The following is a 19,845-nucleotide window of genomic DNA, read 5'->3' as shown; positions in this document are numbered from 1 at the left end:
CTGTTGGTGGGTTAGTGCATGCTAGGCCTAGCCCCAGACCGGAGGGAAGACACGATACAGTCTTGGGCTCAGCTGTGTGCCAGGTTTGGGGCCCTGCCATGTGATGGGGCGGGGGGGGGGGGGAAGGAAGGACACATAACACCTTCGCTATGCCTCTGGACAAATGGACCTAAAATTATGCTGGACCACGGATGTTGTTGGACCAGAGAGTAGTGGACTAGAAAGGTTCAACCTGTAGTTGTTTTCATAACATTTTCCCAGGTCAGAAGATCACAGGAGTCTCTCAAAGGCCCTGTCTCTCAAGGTGAGGGCAATGTAATACCAAGTAATGTGTACTTTTCAACATATTTGCCACACTCATGGTTTATTAGTAACTGCTCTGTAGCAGGAGTCATAACTAGTAACACGGCAGTGGCACCTACGGGCTCTAGTTGAGTTCAGGGCCCCTTTTGTGTGAGGAATTATACAAACACAAACTAAGCAACAGAAACTTCCCCCAGAAAAAAGAGAGGAAAAAGTGACAAATTCTACTAGGGTATGTCTACACTACCCCGCTAGTTCGAACTAGCGGGGTAATGTATGCATACCGCACTTGCTAATGAAGCCCGGGATTTGAATTTCCCGGGCTTCATTAGCATAAGCGGGGAGCCGCCATTTTTAAATCCCCGCTGCTTCGAACCCCGTGTAGCGCGGCTACACGGGGCTCGAACTAGGTAGTTCGGACTAGGGTCCTATTCCGAACTACCGGTACTCCTCGTGAAACGAGGTGTACCGGTAGTTCGGAATAGGCACTCTAGTCCGAACTACCTAGTTCGAGCCCCGTGTAGCCGCGCTACACGGGGTTCGAAGCAGCGGGGATTTAAAAATGGCGGCTCCCCGCTTATGCTAATGAAGCCCGGGAAATTCAAATCCCGGGCTTCATTAGCAAGTGCGGTATGCATACATTACCCCGCTAGTTCGAACTAGCGGGGTAGTGTAGACATACCCTTACTGTGCTAACATAGCTCATGGGAAGAAGAAGTGAGCTGTGCCCTCAAAAGCTCATGAAACCATCTATGTTTTTTGTTAATCTCTAAGGTGCTGCAGGACTATTTGTTGTTGTTTTAAGTTTTTTCAATTACAGAATAACATTGCTACCCCTCTGAAACTTATGGCTCATGGGAGTGGGTCAATAATAAGCATTATAAAAGTTCCTAATATATTTATGACAGTACTTGTATTTTTAAAAGTCCATGAATATGTATTTACAAAGGAACACAACTCCATCTGTACAGAGCTCTTTGTGGGGTTGGAGTCCACAATAAAATAAAAAATGTTCATAAATTAAAGCGGAGGTTTCATTTATCCCTTTACAAGTGAGGATCTGATCTATGCATCTCTAAGGCTACAATGCCTAAGAAAAGAGAAAAAGTTAATGCTGGAGTTAGAGCAGCTACTTTAAACTTCCTTATCTCACGTTTTTATCAAACTCTCAGTACTATTTAAAGATGTTTTATTTTTGTGTTGACTCATATGACTGCACCTTTGCCTTTCATTTGTTTTAGAGCGCTCTTTTTTGTTTCCACCAATAGTTTCTAGTGGAATAAAAAAACCCGATGAAACAGATCTTTAAAAGATCCATATGTATCCACACAGATCCATGAAAATTGTACAGGAAAAAAATGTTACTAACTGAACAGAAACAGGTTTCATAGATTACCTTCTGAACTATCTTGGGACTGAATCCTGAATTCCAGAAAGTGAATTTCAAACCTGTAATAATTCGCAGCCTCATTCTAAGACTTACACTCATCTTGTCAGGAAACATTCCACAGGACCTATATACTCTAGCAGAATTATTCAGATTTCTAATACTCAGAACTAAGTGCTTGTGAACAAAGCCATGGACTAAGCATTACTGCAGAATGATGCAATAAATAATGAATGAAATCAATAACAGATTTGTTCACAGTCAATTCATTGTCATTTGCAGGCAATTTATAAACACACAGAGGGAAAAAATTGTCAAATAAATTATTCTTTATAATTATTCACTATTTAACCCTGTTTTTTTCTATAATCTACAGGTGATAAATGTACTGGACATGTATTAAAACACTTGTTTCCTACAAGCAGTTAAACCAGTCCGAAAATGTTTACTAATGTTAAACTATAATTCAGATATGCATACTCATTTTTCTCTCATTTTACACGATAAGAGTAGTAAAAGACAATTTTTTCTCTCCCACGTGAGATCAGAATTTGATTCTTAACCACTAATTCACATTAGTTTTCAACATCTTTTGCCAGTAGCCTCCAAAGCTGTTTTCCAATAAAAAGTTAAGAGTTTTTATGAGTGGGTTTTCACCACACATTTCATAAGTATAGACAAAATCAACCCTGCCTTCAGTTTAATTCAGATTAAAGTCAATAGGACAGAATTGAGCCCAAAGCAAGTATAATCATGAATGTATGTCTGATGACAGCTATCCGCCATAGCAGGGGCTGCACCAAGGACTTCCAGAGCTAAAAAAACTGAACTAGTACAACCTGAGCTAAGGAGTCAAGACTTAGGAGATGGCAGCTGATACAACTCAATTCTCTGCAGATTGGCACAGAAGGGAAGCTGTAACATCTTCAGTACAGGGTTACACGTTAATAACAAGAAAATGATCAAATACACCCTAATATGTTCAAATTACTTGCCAAAATAAGAATCAAGTGTTTTTCATATAAAAATCCTGAATACAATGTACGAGCTTCATTTCTGCTCTCTGGTCATGTATTCACAGTTAGCTTTAAACAGCAGTAAAGAATAATGAATGATAAGGATGCTACACAAACATACCGGTCTCACTTAAGGCTGCATTATTTAGCTCACATGAACAGTTCATGATTTGTGGCTTTTCCTTCTTACAAAGCACTTGGTTTGTTTTTATATTTTTCACAATACAAACTAGGTGGTTTATGGAGTGTGTTGAAACATCTCCAACTGCTGTCACAACGATCTAAAATAAGTAAAAATACAACTGATTACTTGCAGTATTTATTAAATTGCCTTCCTACCTTCACACAAGTTCAAATTATATAAAGTGCAAAAAACCAAAACCAAAAACAAAAAAACCAAACAAGAACCACACATCCTAGCATGTCAGAAGCAGACAGGTTCATCAGAGGTCTATCAAAGCAGGGAAGGATACAAAAAATGATGTTGATGAGAGCTATTACCCTTCTGAAATGTTATTATCAGAGATGTGTGAATAAGGAGCAAAATTATTTGTTATTGTTTTGACAAGTGTTTAACTGAATTCTGTTTTGACCATATTATGCTCTTTTAGATTTCCCTTTCACAAACATCTGTGCAGGTCTATACAAATGTTCATAGAAAATTAATTTTGGATCTATATCCAAAATGCATTTAATTACAACACAATCTGTTTTGTACTGAATTTGGTGGAAGTAATTTAATTAATGTTAGCTCATGCAATCAAGAACCAAATGGATATCATGCAAATTAAGTGGTCAATCACATAGCTTAAAAAGTGAACACTCAAAGCAATACTTGTAGTGAACAGATAGGGTATGGCTAACCTACATCCCTCTGTCGAAAGAGGGATGTAAATTAGGCAAATCAAAAGTGCAAATGAAGCGGGAATTTAAATATCCTGCACTTTATTTGCATAATCACATCACAGCAGTCTTTCGAAAAAGGGTATTTCAAAAGTGAAAGCGCCATCTTTGAAATAAAACCCCTTTTTCGAAAGATCCCATACTCCTCAAAAATGAGGTTTACAGGCTCTTGAGCAAAAGGGTTTTTTTTTCGACAAGTGGCCCCATCTACATAGGGCTTGTTATCGCAAAACTTCTTCCGCAAAAAGGACTGGAAGAAGATATGCAAATGAGAGCACGAGATATGTAAATATGTGCTCCATTTGCATTTCCTCTTCCACAAAAAACAGGCAGTGTAGACATAGCCAGAGTGTTTAGCAAACATATTTTGATCTTTTTCTTAGGGTACGTCTACATGCAAGCTTATTTTGGAAAAAGCTAATCCAGAAGATATCTTCCGGAATAGCATATTTTGAAAAAGAGCATCCACACTACAGGAAAGCCTCAAAATTAGTCCGAGGCAGGCTCCCCTAATGTGGATGTGCTATCTTGATTTAGAGCCCCAGGAGGAACTGAGGAGGAATAACTTAGAATGGCCTTGGTGAGGAGCTATTTCGACATAGCAGCAGTGGAGCATCCACACATACCCTCTTCCAAAAGGAAGAGGAATTATTCCTCATGAAATGAGGTTTAACAATGTTGGAAAAAGCCCTCCATTATTTCAATTTTGTTTTGAAATAACACAATAGCTGTATGGACGCTAGTATTGTTTTTCTGGAATAACAGTGCAGTGTAGACACACCCTATTATTGATAGAAATAGGTCACAGAAATGGAGGAATTAAGAAGAGAGAAGCAAAATCAACCATGCTACTGGAGTGACTGATGTAAGAGGAAAGGTTAACAGAGATAAAAATGAATAGACTGGCAAAGAAACAACTAAGCTGGGGGACATGATACCAGATTCCAAGGATTTATGATTCAATCCACAAAAAGAGGCAGAACTATTTAAATGGTACAGGGAATATAACAATATAAAGGGAGAAAGTTAAGACTGAACACCAGAAAAAAATTCTAAAGATCTACCAAAGAAGGTGTGAAAGTCGCATCAATATTCATATATAAAATCAGAACCCACAACATACTTTTTCCCCTAACAGGAGGATACTTTTCCAGATCCTATAGAATTCTATCCTATCATAGTGCATAGAACACTGGGCTGGGACTTGCTGGTGATCTTGGGCAAGTGACTTCACTTCTCTCTGTCACAGTTTCCATGCAAGGGAATAACAATACTTACCACTTTTGTAAAGCACTCAGGGTATGTCTACACTACAGAGTTTTGTCAGGAAAACGGCCATTTTTCTGACAAAACTTGAAGCAAGTCCACACTGCAACTGCATTCTTTCACAAGTAAATTGAAAGAACAGAGGGGTTTTTCCAGTATTGGTAATCCTCATTCTACAAGGAAGAATGCCTTTTTATGAAAGCGCTCTTTTGCAAAAAGGTGTGTGTTGACAGGGAAAGAGGGAGTTTTTTTCAAAAGAAGAGGATAGAGTAAATGCCCTGGTAGCTATTCTGTCTATAGCCATCACTATTTATATGCGAGATAGTGTCCAGGCAGTCTGGAACCTATCTTTCGAAAAAGCACATCGCTTTTTCGATGCACTTTTGCAGTGTGGACGCTCTCTTTCACAAGAAGTTTTTTTGGAAGATTGTGCAAGAAGCCTGTAGTTTAGGCATAGCCTCAGATCTACTGACAAAAAGCACTGTGCAAAAGCTAGACATTAGAATTATATATTAATAATAATATATAATTAATAATCAGGGTCTGACAAATACGCTTATCTACTCGCCCATGGCGAGTAGATTTCAGCTGGTTGCCCCTTTCACCGGCAGTTTGCGCATGCACAGTGTAGGTCTGGCGCATGTGCATTGTGGGGCTAGCGAGAGGTTTTTGCCGCAATCGTTGAGCCCTGTTAATAATAATTAATAATTATGTAGGTCGTTTAGAGTAATTTTTATAGAATCTTACTGATTTCATCCCTACTGAGTTCTCTATGGGCTTCCACCTGTAAATTTATTCTATTTCTCATTCCTAGGATCCTGTGATTTTTTTTTCTCTATTCATTTTCATCTCAATGTTTTTGCAAACATTAGTGTCATGGTCTCAAAGGTCATGTTTGAGTTTGCATTCATGTGCTGCAAGTGTTTTTAGACTTCTTATAAAACTTGGTACCCAGTTAATGAATATTTCATAAGTTTCAGAGGGGTAGCCATGTTTCATAGACACTCACTGGATAATGTAAGTGATAAAATCACAATACTGTATAACTTAATCACTCTCTTGGTCAGCATAATGAGGAACTGAATCAGCACAATAAAGTAAGACCTTATGACCTATCTCCTGGCAGAGAAGCAAAGCAGTAGAAGGGAACCCTCTATCGTATCTATAAATTCACCCAGATAAGAGTCTCCAATATATTTGTCAGGTTTGAGATGACAGGTGCTGCTTCATGTTGTGCAGTGTCCAAAAGAAGAAACTACAGGGAGTAGCCGAGTTAGTCTGTATAGGATAAACTTAAAAAACAACAAATGGTCTGGTAGCACTTTATAGACTAACAAAACATATATATGGTACCATGCGCTTTTGTGGGTATGACACCATCTATATGTTTTGTTAGACTATAAAGTGCTACCAGACCATTTGTTGTTTCAAAAGAAGAAAGTTACTGTCAGTGATGCAATAGCACATTTAAAATAACAAATACATACACACAAAATTGTTTTTACATACCTTGTTTCTATCAATTTGAGGTGTCTGGATTGTAAGACATTTACCAGCTTCATGTGAAATGTTAACCCAGTCTCTTGAGTTATTTGCATGTGAACAATTTCCTTTTAAAGTGCATCTAAAAAAAGCCCAATAGATATACAAAATTTCACTAGCCAATACTCGTTTATAGTGCCATATGCAGTACTTTAATTTATTCAGCATCTTACTGATTTTTAACAGGAACACGGCTTCTACCACAAAAAGTTACAGGAAAACTGTCAGAAAAATCTGAGTCATATTTAGCGTTTCAAAATAAATACATAGCACATTCATTTATGCACTTAGACCCTGATTCAGCAAAGTACAGTATTCTGAAGTCAATGGGAGTTAATCAGATCTGTAAGTGCATTTCTAAATAAAGATGGTCTTAGGGGGTCTGAAGTGTGGTCCAAAGTCCACTGATGCCAATGAGACTATTTCCATGGACTCTAATGAACCTCTATTTCTGACCTGGTGTGTCAAAATATACTTGCCAGTATTAAAGTATAAAATAAATCTGGGGTGGGATGAGATAGGTACATGAAGTTCAATTAATATCAAATTGTTGTAGCCAACAAACGCTTTAAATCAGACTGCACGGAAGTATGTTGGTACAGAAGACCATGGGGATACTAGGAATTTTTTACATAAGAACATAAGAACAGCCGTACTGGGTCAGACCAAAGGTCCATCTAGCCCAGTATCCTGTCTGCCAACAGTGGCCAGTACCAGGTGCCTCAGAGAGGGTGGACCGAAGACAATGATCAAGCGATTTGTCTCATGCCATCCCTCTCCAGAATCTGACAAACAGAGGCCAAGGACACCATTTTATCCCCTGGCTAATAGCTTTTTATGGACCTAACCTCCATGAATGTTTTTAAATGTTTTATTAAAGCATTCATTTCCAGGAGGCAAATAACAAAACTATTCTAAATTCCTTTATTAGAATCACGTGGAATGAAAACTATAATGCCTCAACCCTGAAAACATTTATGTGTTTGATTAAATTCCCTTAAATGGAACTGCTCACGTACCTACAACTAAGCATGCTTGCAGAACTGGGGCTTTAATTAATAAATTTCTCAAATAACGGATCCTAACAGAGAACTTGATGGGATTTTTCAGGATGAACTATATAAAAGTATGTTTAAATAAATACTCAATATCCTAAAAGGAAAAGCACATAGAAGGCTTTTAAAAAAATGACCACAATGTCTCTCAAGATGCCAACAATATAAAGAGAGTGAAGCAAGAGGCCACTTTCTATGTGCTCTAACACAGGAATTTTAAATCCTGTTGCACCAGAATCTGCTTGAGGCCTTCACAGACAATGATCAGATTCTAACCTTACTGCAAGAAATTAACAATGTGGTTGACTAGGCTTGACTTGAACTAAATGGGACAAACTCAGCTCTCATGTACACTAACTTCAGTGGGATCACATAAAAGTAGTATTAGACCTACTGAATGAAAAGCTTGCTCTAGGGATGTAAAATGTGAACCAGTAAGCATTAAGGTTAGCAGTTAACTCGCATTAACTGTCAACCCCCATGTTGACTGGCCCCTCCGGCCACAGTCAGCCCAAGTGGCTCCAGCCTTTATCAGCCCAGCCCCAACCGCCCAGAATGGCCCTAGCCCCACTCCATGTAATCAGTTAACCATTTAAATAAAATATTTTAAATCATTTAAATGGTTAACTTTTAAAACAATATTCACCTCCCTAGTTTAATCAAATGTACTCAGTGTTACAGAAATAAGGAATACAAAGCTCTATATCTAGCTTATCTTGCAGGTTAGGTTATAAATAGGGAGACAGACTAACTTCAGCAAGTTAATATTAATAGAAAGCAAGACCGGGATCAGTAAAACTGAATTTATTTAATGATATCAAGGGCAAAGATGTTTGGATCTATACTACGGACTATCAGAATATTAAGTTTCTGTGATTTAAATAAGGAAATTCTAACACCTACATGGCAAAAACAAGAAATTATATTTCCTAAATTCTGTTTGTTTCAAGTCCTGGATAATGTGTCTTTCTCTGCCATAAAGGTGGCCTTTAATGCTCATGCACAGTACTAAGCAGAAAGTTAATTTTATAGGAAATGTAATTAACGGAACTGAAGTTGTGTATTTTAATTCAATTTTACTCAGTAATGTAGACATAGCCTAAGAGTCCTCCAAATACTGTCCCACAGTTCCCCAGTCCCTGTGACAGTGACTCCTCTTCTCACAATTTTAAATTCCTTTTCCCGTGGTGAAAGCTCAGCAGTCTGCCTCTTTTCCCTCTTCTAACAAAACCCCATGTTTCTGAAATGCCCTCTCCTAGCTGCCTACCTTTACAAACACATTTGACAGCTCACTTAGTAAAGTTCTGTTTGTAGAAGAATCACAGTATCTTTATTACTTCACACCAAATATTATAGAATACATAGTGGCAATCAAGAAACCAAACAGTACTTAAAAATGTACATCATACCCTCCAGAATTCAGAGTGGTAGGAAAACACTCAGCCATATGTATAAATGTGCAGCAAGCACAATGCAACTTCTAGTGGAAGAGAAAGCCCCAGGCATAGCAATATTGCAGAAAACACAACAAAATAGATGCCCACAGGCAAAAACTAAAACAATAAATACTTTAAACTACAGAAGAGAGACACTTCCTCAAGACAGAAAGAGGGAATATCAATGTGGCTAACTGTAAAAATGATCTTTATCCTCCCTCAAATCCATAGCCCTATTTTGGGCTCTTGTAATAGCCCTGGAGTCTGGCAGTTCAATCCCAACAGACAGCTACTCCACCTTGCCCTTCCATCCTGGTAGTAGCTTTTCTCTTTGCTTCACATATATTATCCCTATCATGCAACATGCAGCTTTAACTACTGGGGTTTATTCTAGCTGAAATCTAATCTAGCGAATAAAACTACACCGAAACCATTCAATCTATCAAACACATTCCATAGTCATTCTGTGCCCACTGAGCCTGTAGTTAAAGCTTTCCTTGGTACTGTAAAGGTGGCCAGTGTGCCACTTCGTGAGACAGGGGAACAAGATGTAGACTAGGTCCCCCAGAATAACTACTGGCATTTCCACATCACCAACGGCAATCCGCTGGTCTGGATAGACTATCACTACATTCAGCTCTCTCAGAATTCCTGTTCTCATAGATGAGAGCATGATGCACCTTCCCTAACCAGACTGCATTGATTTCAGTGAAGTGGTCCTGGTGATCCACTAGCACAGTGTTTCTAAAACTTTTTAAGACCGAGGAACACCAAACAAGAATTTTTTTTATGAGGAACATCAAGGATTTTTTTGTTGAGAAAAAAAATAAAATAAAAGGGGTCGAGGGGAAAGTTATTGAGGAAAAAAAATCACCTGCCCTTTTAAAGGCAGCCATTTTGAATTCTGTTGTTCTCCATGGCACACCTCCAACTGCCAATGTGCCAAAGAACACTGCACTAGCACTTGCTTTACCTTAGAAATTAGCCCTTTCTCTTGGTGTACTTACTAGCCCAGTGGACTGGAGATAATATAGGGATGTGTGTTCCATTTATCATTCCACCATAGTGAGTAAACCCAACCATTGCAAACCCATCTACTAGTTCTTGCATATTTCCCAAAGCCACAGTTCTGCACTGCAGGAAACAATTAATGGTCTCCCATACATGCGTAACAATGGCCTTCATTGTGGATTTTTCAACTCCAAAATGATTTCTCACTGACCAATAGCAATCTGGAACTGCAAGCTTCCAGAGCATGATCACAACCACTTCCTTACCATTGGTGCAACTCTCATTCTGGTGTCCTGGCACTATTGGGCTGGGAAGAGCTCAGCACCAAGTAAGGATGTAAGAGTTTAACTGCAGAGCCTCAGCTTATCAGTTTCCATAACAGTTAAACTCTTCTGCTCAAGGCATGTGCCAACTCTTGAATGCTGGCCCCACTCCTGGGGAGCTGGCTGCACTGTGAGATCGGCAGTATACTACAGAGCCCATAGCGAGTCTAGCATTATTAATGGTTACATGGTTACTTTTTAAAAACCTTTTTTACATCCCTAGCACTGAAATACAGAAACGTGGCCTTTTGCATCTGAAAGTTCTGCAGCCACTGCTCATCATCCCATATCTGTGGTATGATGCAATCCCACCTGCCAATGCTCATTTTTTGGGCCCAGAAGTAGTGCTCCACCATCTGCAACTGCTCTTTGAACACTGCTAGCATGAATGTATCGGTTACCCAAATGGTTACACATGGTTCCCAAATCTGACTCCCAGGGAGCCGGCTGCCACCCCATGTATAACCACTGAAATTTCCAGCGGGTACATGGTTAGCAAATTACATGCATTTTAACATCCCTATCCTGGACCTTGAGCTTCCTCCTACAGTCCTCCCAGATCCTGCACCCCCTCCTTCACCCAGTCTCCTGCCCCAGGTCAAAACTCCCTCCTTCACTCAAACTCCCTGACAAATCCCAAACACTCCTGCAACCCCATCCCTTACTCCAAAATCCCTTCTGCACCCAACCTTCATCCCAGCCCCTGCATCTTCTCCATTAATATAATGGAAGATGGGAACCAGTTATATGATATTATAGTTAAATGATAGTGGTTTTCATGTATCTAAAAGGGTATCACAAGGAGGAGGGAGAAAAATTGTTCTCCTTGGCCTCTGATGATAGAACAAGAAGCAATGGACTTAAATTGCAACAAGGGAGGTTTAGGTTGGACATTAGGAAAAACTTCAAAGCAGTTAAACACTGGAATAAATTGCCTAGGGAGGTTGTGGAATCGCCATCTCTGGAGATATTTAAAAGCAGGCTGGATAGGCATCTATCAGGGATAGGCATCTATCAGGGACGGTCTAGACCAGGCATGTCAAACAGGCCTCTGGGGGGCCACATGAGGCTCAATCAAAATTTTTTGTGGACCGCCACTACATTTTATAAAAGAATAAAGTACGGCCCACTGGCTGCTTAGAACATGTGGCCGAGGGCAGATTACAGTCGGCTGGGCTGCTTTGCACTGGGTGCCCCAGCACGTTCTCACAGCCGGCCACGGTGCTCATGCTGCCCCCGCACCTGAGGAAGAAATGTGTGGTAGCGGCAGTGGCTCTGGGACCCAGGCATTCAGTTGGGGGTGTGGGGGAGCTGGGAATGCCTGGCTCTGGGGGAAGGGGGAGACATTAGGTTAGGGGGGCCTGGGAGTGCCTGGCTCTGGGGGAGGGATGAGACATTGGGTTAGAGAGGGAGGGTGGGGGCTCTGGGGAAGCAGAGAGGGATATTTTGTTAAAATGTTTTTTTTTATTTATTTATTCCCAAACAAAATCATAAAATGTACATTAATTTTATATCAATATGTCAATTTTTTGCAATTGTATGAATATTATGTTTATGTGAAGTCTCAAACTTACAAAGTATCTGAAATTTTCACAGATGTCTGTTCTATTTTATTTCAACAAAACAAGTTATGTATCATATAAAAAATTAAAAAGTACCTTCAATGTATATTTAAATTAAAATTTATTTTGTATGGGCAAATAATAATTTTACACAACAAATTATTGTATTATATTAAAACAAGACCTGAAAAAATATTATAAAAATATACCTAAATATACCTAAAACATAATCTATAAGAATAAATAATTATGACTTTCTAATAGAAGTACATTTTCTTTGGTTGTCCTGAAAGCTATCAGTTTTTGTTTGTGCGTCCCTCAGTAGGCTTTAAGTTTGCCATGCCTGGTCTAGACAGTATTGGGTCCTGCCATGAGGGCAGGGGACTGGACTCAATGACCTCTCGAGGTCCCTTCCAGTTCTAGTGTTCTATGATTCTGAGTTTAGAAGGCAGAGACTGGGAGTGGCTGGGAGCAAGTGGGAGATTTGACACTCTAGGGGGTATGGTCCATTTTAAACTTTTGCAATTAATTTTAGAATGAGATTTGCGAAATGCATGAATTTGTGTACCGATAGATGCAGAACTGAAAATCTGTCACATTGTTACCAGCAAGTAAAATATTTATTCCTTTGAAGATCCTTTTTCACAATGCATATCACTTCATTCATATAGCAGAGTAGCTAAGTGCAAAGATTCATTACTGTACGACTAAATCAATAAAGGACCTTTTCCTAGTTTACCACTGTGTTAACCAAAGAGGGTTTTTGGTTTTCTGTACTGTATCTCTTTATTGTCTTGCAGTAAAATGCTAGTTTCCTGATGCAAAAGGACATCCCTTTCTGAAAAAAATGTGGCCTGACTTCAAAGATGCTGATCTATTAATTTCTCACGGAAGACAATGGGAGCTGCAAGCATGCCGCATATTTGAAAATTAAGTTGTTCTTCAATAAGAAAGCAACAAGGAGTCCTGTAGCACCTTATAGACCAACAGATGTATTGAAGCATAAGCTTCCGTGAGCAAAGACCCACTTCCTTTTGCTCACGAAAGCTTATGCTCCAATACATCTGTTAGTATAAGGTGCTACAGGACTCCTTGTCGTTTTTGCAGATCCAGACTAACATGGCACGTTGTATTCTTTTCCTACGTGAAATGTATAACTATTAGCAGCCACGATTAGATTCATTTTCACATACTTCAGTTAAGAACAGATTTACATGTGGAAATTAAGTACTGTTCCAGATGAAAGGCCCAATTCTGTTTTGACAGACTGTAAATGGGAATTTATACTCCCATCCTCATTTAAAGAAAAGTAGGAAAAAGTTAAAAAAAAAAAACGCCACCAAAAACGACATTATATAAATGTGATAAGATGTGCACATTTTCACATCAGAACACCATTATTTAAATCAATACTGATAATTGTATCCCTTTAAAAACAGGATATAATACATTTTATTCAAATAAAGAGAAAATGGATCAAAGAAATAAACATTTATCCTTAGGTAAAAAAGCAGATAAGGATAAATTATTGTACACAAAACAATCTGCACTCTGCCTTGTTATAATAATACCTTTTATCTGCTGACAACACCAACTGTTCTTCTGGCACGTGATAAAGATGAATTACAGGGTATATTGTTTTCTTGTGGAAAATGCCTCCACCTCTTTCTAAAAATTCACTTTCACCCTCAATTTGCAAAAATAAATCTATTAATACTGAAAAATGTGTGGGTGTCACATAGGTTGCATATTACAGTAATTTGGTTCCTTTGAAATGCAGGTTTTCTTTCTCTCCAACAGATGGAAACTTTGGTGGTCTCCCTTCACATGCAAAAGATTTACTGACTAACTGTCCTCATTTATAAACTTCTCAAACAGAAAACCTGAAAAGCTCAACAAGGGTAACATAACTTAAAAAAAGAACATAAAAAAACCATAGGAAGTGTCAAACTGGGTCAGACTCATAGTCCAGCTAGTGCCCTATCTTCTGAGACTGTCTTGTCCCATATGTATGCTGCATGGGCAATAAACATAACAGGTTGAGTGATCCATTCCCTGTTGTCTACTCACAGCTTCTGTCAGTCAGAGATTTAGGGACCCTGAGAGCCTGCAGTGGCATCCCTGAGCATTTTAGCTAATAGCTATTGTTCAATCTATCCTCCATAATAATGAACCTGTCCTCCATTAACAACATAGTTTGGGTGGAATATCTGTTCTGGGTCAGCAGAAGACAACATGGATCAAACAAATTAAAAGTTGCTAGATGACTTTCCATCAATATCTGCCTACAACAACCCAAAAAAGTGGGTTTTCTACAACAGTCTGTTAACATCAATGCAAAATTTACTGCAGTCTGTCAAACCTTCCCAAGCAACTTCAAATAAATTAATAAAGTAACAAAACTTATAGCAAAAATGAGAGGCTGAGATACTTAGGAAAATGTTCTCTAGTGACCTAGAAGAGAATAAGGCAATAGTTCTGATACAATTAACCCTAATTGCTGAAGGAGATCCAGGACTTTATTTATATTGTCAAATACAAAATATGTTTATCGTTAACAAGAGGGTGTTTGGACACCTGTTCACAATCTAATACAACAAATGATTATAAAAACAAAACAAGAATTTGCTCTTCTCACCAATTCTACATACATTTCATTGGGTGATTCTAAATGTAAAGAGATTAGCCCAGCCTGTGGAAGGCTTGGAGCCCCTTCTCATGTGACAGGAAACATGTCACATATTCATAGCTGAAGGACTTCAAAAAATCCCCATATATCTGAAGAGCCACTTACGGCTTGTCTATATTTAAAACACAACAGTGGCACAGCAACACTGCCGCATCTGAGCCACTCTAGCATTTCACTGTAGATATTACTTGTGTTGATGGAAGATGTTCTGTAGGCATAGGTAATCCACCTCCCTAAGAGGCAATTGCTAGGTTGAAGAAAGAATTTTTCTGTCACACTAGCACAGGGGTGGGCAAAAGGGCCTCTGTGGGCCACATCCAGCCTTCCAAGCAGATTGATCTGGCTCACAGAGGCCCTTCTGCTCCCTGATCCCCAGACCAATTAGGACCTGGGGAAGCGCATGAAGTTTCCTCCACCCTGCCAGGAGCGCACGGCTCCTGGTAGTGCAGGAGGAGACTTTGCGCGCTCCCCCGCCCCCCAAGCCCTGATTGACCTGAGGGGCGGGGGAATATGCAAAGTTTCCTCCACCCCGCCCCCGCCCTATGAGGAGTGAGCAGCACATAGAAGCACCACATGCTCCAGGCAGGGTGGGAGGAGGCTGTGTGTGCTCTTCCACTCCCAGGCCAATCAGGGTCTGGGGGCTGAGGAACAGCGCGAAGTTTCCTTCGCTCTACCCCCACCCTGCAAGGAGCGTGCAGAGCTTAGAAGCACCATGTGCTCCTAGCAGGGTGGGAGGAAACTTCACGCACTCCCCCACCCCGAAGCCCTGACTGGCCAGGGACAGAAAGGAAAGCATACAAAGTCTCCTCCCATTGCCAGGGGCATGGGTGCCTAGGAGGAACCTCTGGGGGGGGGGGGGCAATCATGGTTAGGGGGTGGGGAAGCAGGGAAGTATCTTGGCCCTGCTCCTTCTGCTTGAGGCCCCACTCTTTCCGGTGTGGCCCAGGGCCACTTCAGAAATTTTTGAAGTAGCCCCCGGCAAAAAATTATTGACCACCCCCTGCATTAGCACCATCAACACCAAGAAAGGGGAGGTGTTGAGTTGGCATAACTTTGTCTCTCAACTTTGAGCTGTACTGATGTAAATTCCTGTGCAGACCAGGCATAAGTTAATTTTGAATACAGCCCTGAATTATTACAAGTCAACATTTAATTATGTATGAAAGTATAAAATACCAGACAATACCTTTTCCTTAAATAACACCATCCACAGTGTGGATCCTTTGCAGACAAACACTCTTTACAGGAACCATACTTATTGCAGTTTGCAACCGGTATTCTTCTCACCTAAAAATACAGAAAGCAATAACTTGTACTGAACCTTACTAACTCTGCTCAAAAGGGCAAATCAGAGTTTTCATGACCCTCTCCCCTTTGCCTTTAAAAATATTCAGCAATTAAGTGATGTATTTAAAAATAGATATCCAGTTGATATATATGGAGTTTCCTCATTGGATAACTCATAAAATAGGGTACATTTTAGTTCTGAAAGCTAGCTATTAGGTGCAAACATCTGAAACATCCCATTCCATGATAAGTGGGAGAAATATTGGAGTAGCAAAGTAAATTATATGCAACAGAAAGGGAATTTCCCCTCTCTGGATATTCACATCTCCACACCAAATGCTATGAACAGCCCACTTCCACCGGGACTTGTTTAGCTTCAGTATCAAAAGCAACTTATTCCTTATATATACCCCTACTTCTATAATTTCCACTCTAATAATCTGATAAAGTGGAATTTACCCATGAAACTTCATGCTCAGATAAATCGGTTAGTCTCCAAGGTGCCACAGAACTGCTTGTTTTTGCAAATACAGGCTAACATGGCTACCCCTCTGAGAAAGGGATATGTTTCTAATGAATCTTCCAGTTTAGCAGAGGATGAATTTCTTAAAAATTTAAATGGTACAATGACTGTGCATACAAAAACCATATGCAAAAAATGCATCTTTTCATGCAAGTAGATTTGCATGTATGTATGGGTAATTGCACAGGCAAACTAGTACAAATGAATGAAATTATGAAACATGAAGGCAAAATTACATTTCAGTGTGCAAAAATAAATTACTATGGATATGTGTACATTTGAAAATTTATCTCTAATATTCAAATTACATCTTTTCAAAATGAAATAAATGAAAAATATGAACCTATGAACATTATTTATAAATGCTAAGCATTTTCCTGATTTAAAATATTCGCTTATAAATTGTATTGCAGTCATTAAGATTGTTTTGCTTTTGGTAGTTTTGCTTAAACCCTTGATCAACTCTTCTTCCAAATATTTATAACATAACCCAAAGTATTAGAAGGTCTCTGGGAAAAATCAGGAATTCAGATCAGTAGGGGGAACTTGCTAGTGAACTTAAAAGTCTGTATTCAAGATCAGAAGTCTCCTTTTATGAATGATCTTGCTAAGCCCATAAGCAAGGTTGTGGAGAGGTGGTTATTTCTGAAAGCCATTGTTTCTCTATAGTAATTTGCTCTTCCAACAAAATTAGTGATCAAACTTTTTCTTATAAAAATAGGTGTAGATCTTTAGAATAGTAATTTTTTGCACTTTAAGAGTCTCTAATTCTTGAAAGTCAAGGGGTGTTTATAACAATTTGCAATAATTCAGATATATTTGTATCCTAAAATCTGATTTTCACTGGTACTGAAGAGACTTTATCTTAAGGGAAGACATTAAGGTAATGGGTGAAATCCTGCCCCACTGAAATGAATGGGAGTTTTGCCACTGACTTCAATAAGACTAGGATTTCACATCTGTATCTCTAGTTAACATAACTCAATAGTATAGACTGCAAACGCTATTGTCAATCTCTATACATTATAGAGAACAAGCCCTCTGGCTCAGAGAAACTTGTTCCCACAGAGTTCACAAGACCTGTTCATCAGCAGGTCTTCTCCTACGCAGCTTGAATTCGACCCTGACTGGTTCCAAACACTCAAGTCTCAATCCAGAAAAACACTTAATGAGCTTTAACTTTAATCGGGACTACTCCCGCAATGGGACCACATAAAAGTAAGCATTGGTTTAAGTTCCTGTTTGGATCAGAGAAAAAGTACTCAGCAGCACGTAGAACCAAGCCTATTATTAACTCTGCAGGTCTAGAGTCAAACTTTGGGTGATGCAGGCAAGCTTTGGTTAACTGCTGGGTTCCTGTTATCCCTCTCCAGCTCATCTAATGAAGTGAGTTTTGCTCGTGATACTATATATATTTTTGTTAGTCTCTAAAGTACAATGGGACTACTTGTTTTTGAAGTTACGGACTAACATGGCTACTCCTCCAAAGTTTGACTGTAATTCAAATGAAAGTTTTACTTATAAAATGACAGAACATGTACAGGCAGTCCCCGGGTTACATGGATCCGACTTACATTGGATCCCTACTTACAAACGGGGTGAGGCAAGCCCGCACTAGCTGCTTCCCCCCAGCAGACCAGGGAGACGCGAAGCTAGCGCCCTTCCCCCCCCCCCAGCAGACCAGGGAGACGCGGAGCGGCTTTTCTCAGCAGACACCTCAGCTTGAGAATAAAGGACTGAGGGAAGTGAGGTGTGGGAGAATAAAACTGAGCTCTGGAGAAATGTTTGGCTAGAGTTTCCCCTACAATATGTACCAGTTCCGACTTACATACAAATTCTGCTTAAGAACAAACCTACAGTCCCTATCTTGTACGTAACCCGGGGACTGCCTGTAATAAAGTCTTTGATATAGCAGTTAATGATTTAATCATTTTATCTTGTACTGTACCAACCTCATCAGCAGATGTCAGATATATGTAGTCACTATCCAGTGGGTCAAGTATAAGTTTGGGAAAAACTGGAGTTTCTCCTTCAATTTCATATAAAATCTCTGGGCAGTTCGGTTCCATTTTGTTGTTAAGAATAGCCTGAAAACATGAGATGTAAAATTAGCCATGAAACCCCTTGATTAACAAGAAGAGAGTTAATATTATCATCATCGTAAATCCTTTCCATGCTCTGACAGTGGCTACATCATTAGATCACTTAAGAGGACTTCTTGTAACCTGATTTCTTTACAAATATGTCTGGTTCTCATAATGCAAAAAGTTGGAGGAAAAGAACCATACCTTCTGTAGCTCAGAAACTGGATATATTTTGTACTGAATCTGAATCTTGAAATAGGATAAGTACTGTAATTTTTATGAGTTTTTTCATCACTTTTTTTATCACTAACTGACATTAACATCAAACAAGGAGGAAGAATAGATAGAGATCTATATTATGTTAACTGTGTAGTAATTTCTATTGGTAGAGGGAAGGATACAGGGGTCCACAGTATGAGCTAAGGTCTAAGAGGTAGCCCGTTGGTCCCCAAACTTTTAATGTCAGCCCCCACCTGATCCCTGTCCAGGCACACCCCCAGGAGTCAGGTCATGGCTTTCAGTGAATGTGGGGCACAGAAGGGTAAAGGGGTTGAGTCTGGGGCCAGAGCTGCTGCCATATCTAGGACAGCTGCAGCCTGGGAGCAAGTGGGGTCGGCAACTGGGGACACATGCACAGCTGCAGCCAAGCCAGGAAGTAGTCTCAGCCACGAGTCAGGCCTGCATCAGGAGGCAGGACTAGAGCACTCACTCCCTGGTCCCTGCTGTGTCTACCCTGAAGGTTCTGCCACACGCTGCTAGGGGGTCAATCACACAGTTTGTGGAACACTGAAGTGGACAGATCTTATGCCTTTTCCTTCTCTTAGAAAGTGGAAAGTGGTCCCTACCCTGCCTTATGGTCAGCCCCCTAACTCCATGGGTACTCGCAAAGGCAAAGACTACCTGGGTAGAAGCTCCATGCTGCTACATTGCAACCAAACTCAAATGTACCCTAAAGCCCTTGATAGTACAGCTCTTGTGTTAGCTCCATGGACCACTGCTTCTCAGATGTTCCCCTAAGAGGGATGAGTTTCCATACCATGAAAAGGAAACTACACAAGTTATTGTTGGCTCTGTCTCCCATAACACAAGTTGTTTTGCTCTACACTTTTGAAGTGGATGCGAGGATGCTATTCCCCTTCCATACCTCATTCAACCCAAATCCACAGGTTTCTACACCTCCCCTCTCACAAAAGATAAAGGAGTAGGGGACCCAAAAACATGTAAATGTTTATATTAATCAGAAAACTAACATCAGCACAAAGTTTGCCTTAAATTTTATTTCTTATTTCCACAAACAAGACTAAGGAACGGAGACACATTCATGGTCACCAATGAACTACAGAAACAGGGAATCCTTCATTCCATATTTTAATCATCAAAAATTAGTCCCCAGCACACTGGAATCAAATAGGAAAGTTTTTCATGGTATGTTCTATTTTACTCCAGCTGTATGCTTAA

At 39.7% G+C, this 19,845-nt stretch overlaps 1 protein-coding gene across 2 annotated transcripts in view; it reads right to left on the bottom strand.

Annotated features, from left to right (window-relative positions):
* Nucleotides 1-19,845, bottom strand: part of PLXNC1 (plexin C1) — an 83,999-nt gene that overhangs the window by 46,719 nt on the left and 17,435 nt on the right. For both annotated transcript variants that reach the window (XM_075933330.1, XM_075933333.1), the window contains exons 3-6: nt 18,256-18,390; nt 15,680-15,780; nt 6,385-6,499; nt 2,828-2,987 (exon numbers count right to left, since the gene is read on the bottom strand). In XM_075933330.1, the coding sequence (XP_075789445.1) occupies nt 2,828-2,987; nt 6,385-6,499; nt 15,680-15,780; nt 18,256-18,390 (511 nt within the window). The remainder of the gene's footprint in view (nt 1-2,827; nt 2,988-6,384; nt 6,500-15,679; nt 15,781-18,255; nt 18,391-19,845) is intronic.

The sequence above is a fragment of the Pelodiscus sinensis genome, chromosome 1 (assembly GCF_049634645.1).
Source record: "Pelodiscus sinensis isolate JC-2024 chromosome 1, ASM4963464v1, whole genome shotgun sequence".
NCBI classification, from domain to species: Eukaryota; Metazoa; Chordata; order Testudines; family Trionychidae; genus Pelodiscus; species Pelodiscus sinensis.
Note: the sequence above shows the minus strand (reverse complement) of the source record. Positions and strands in the feature narration are given on the sequence as shown.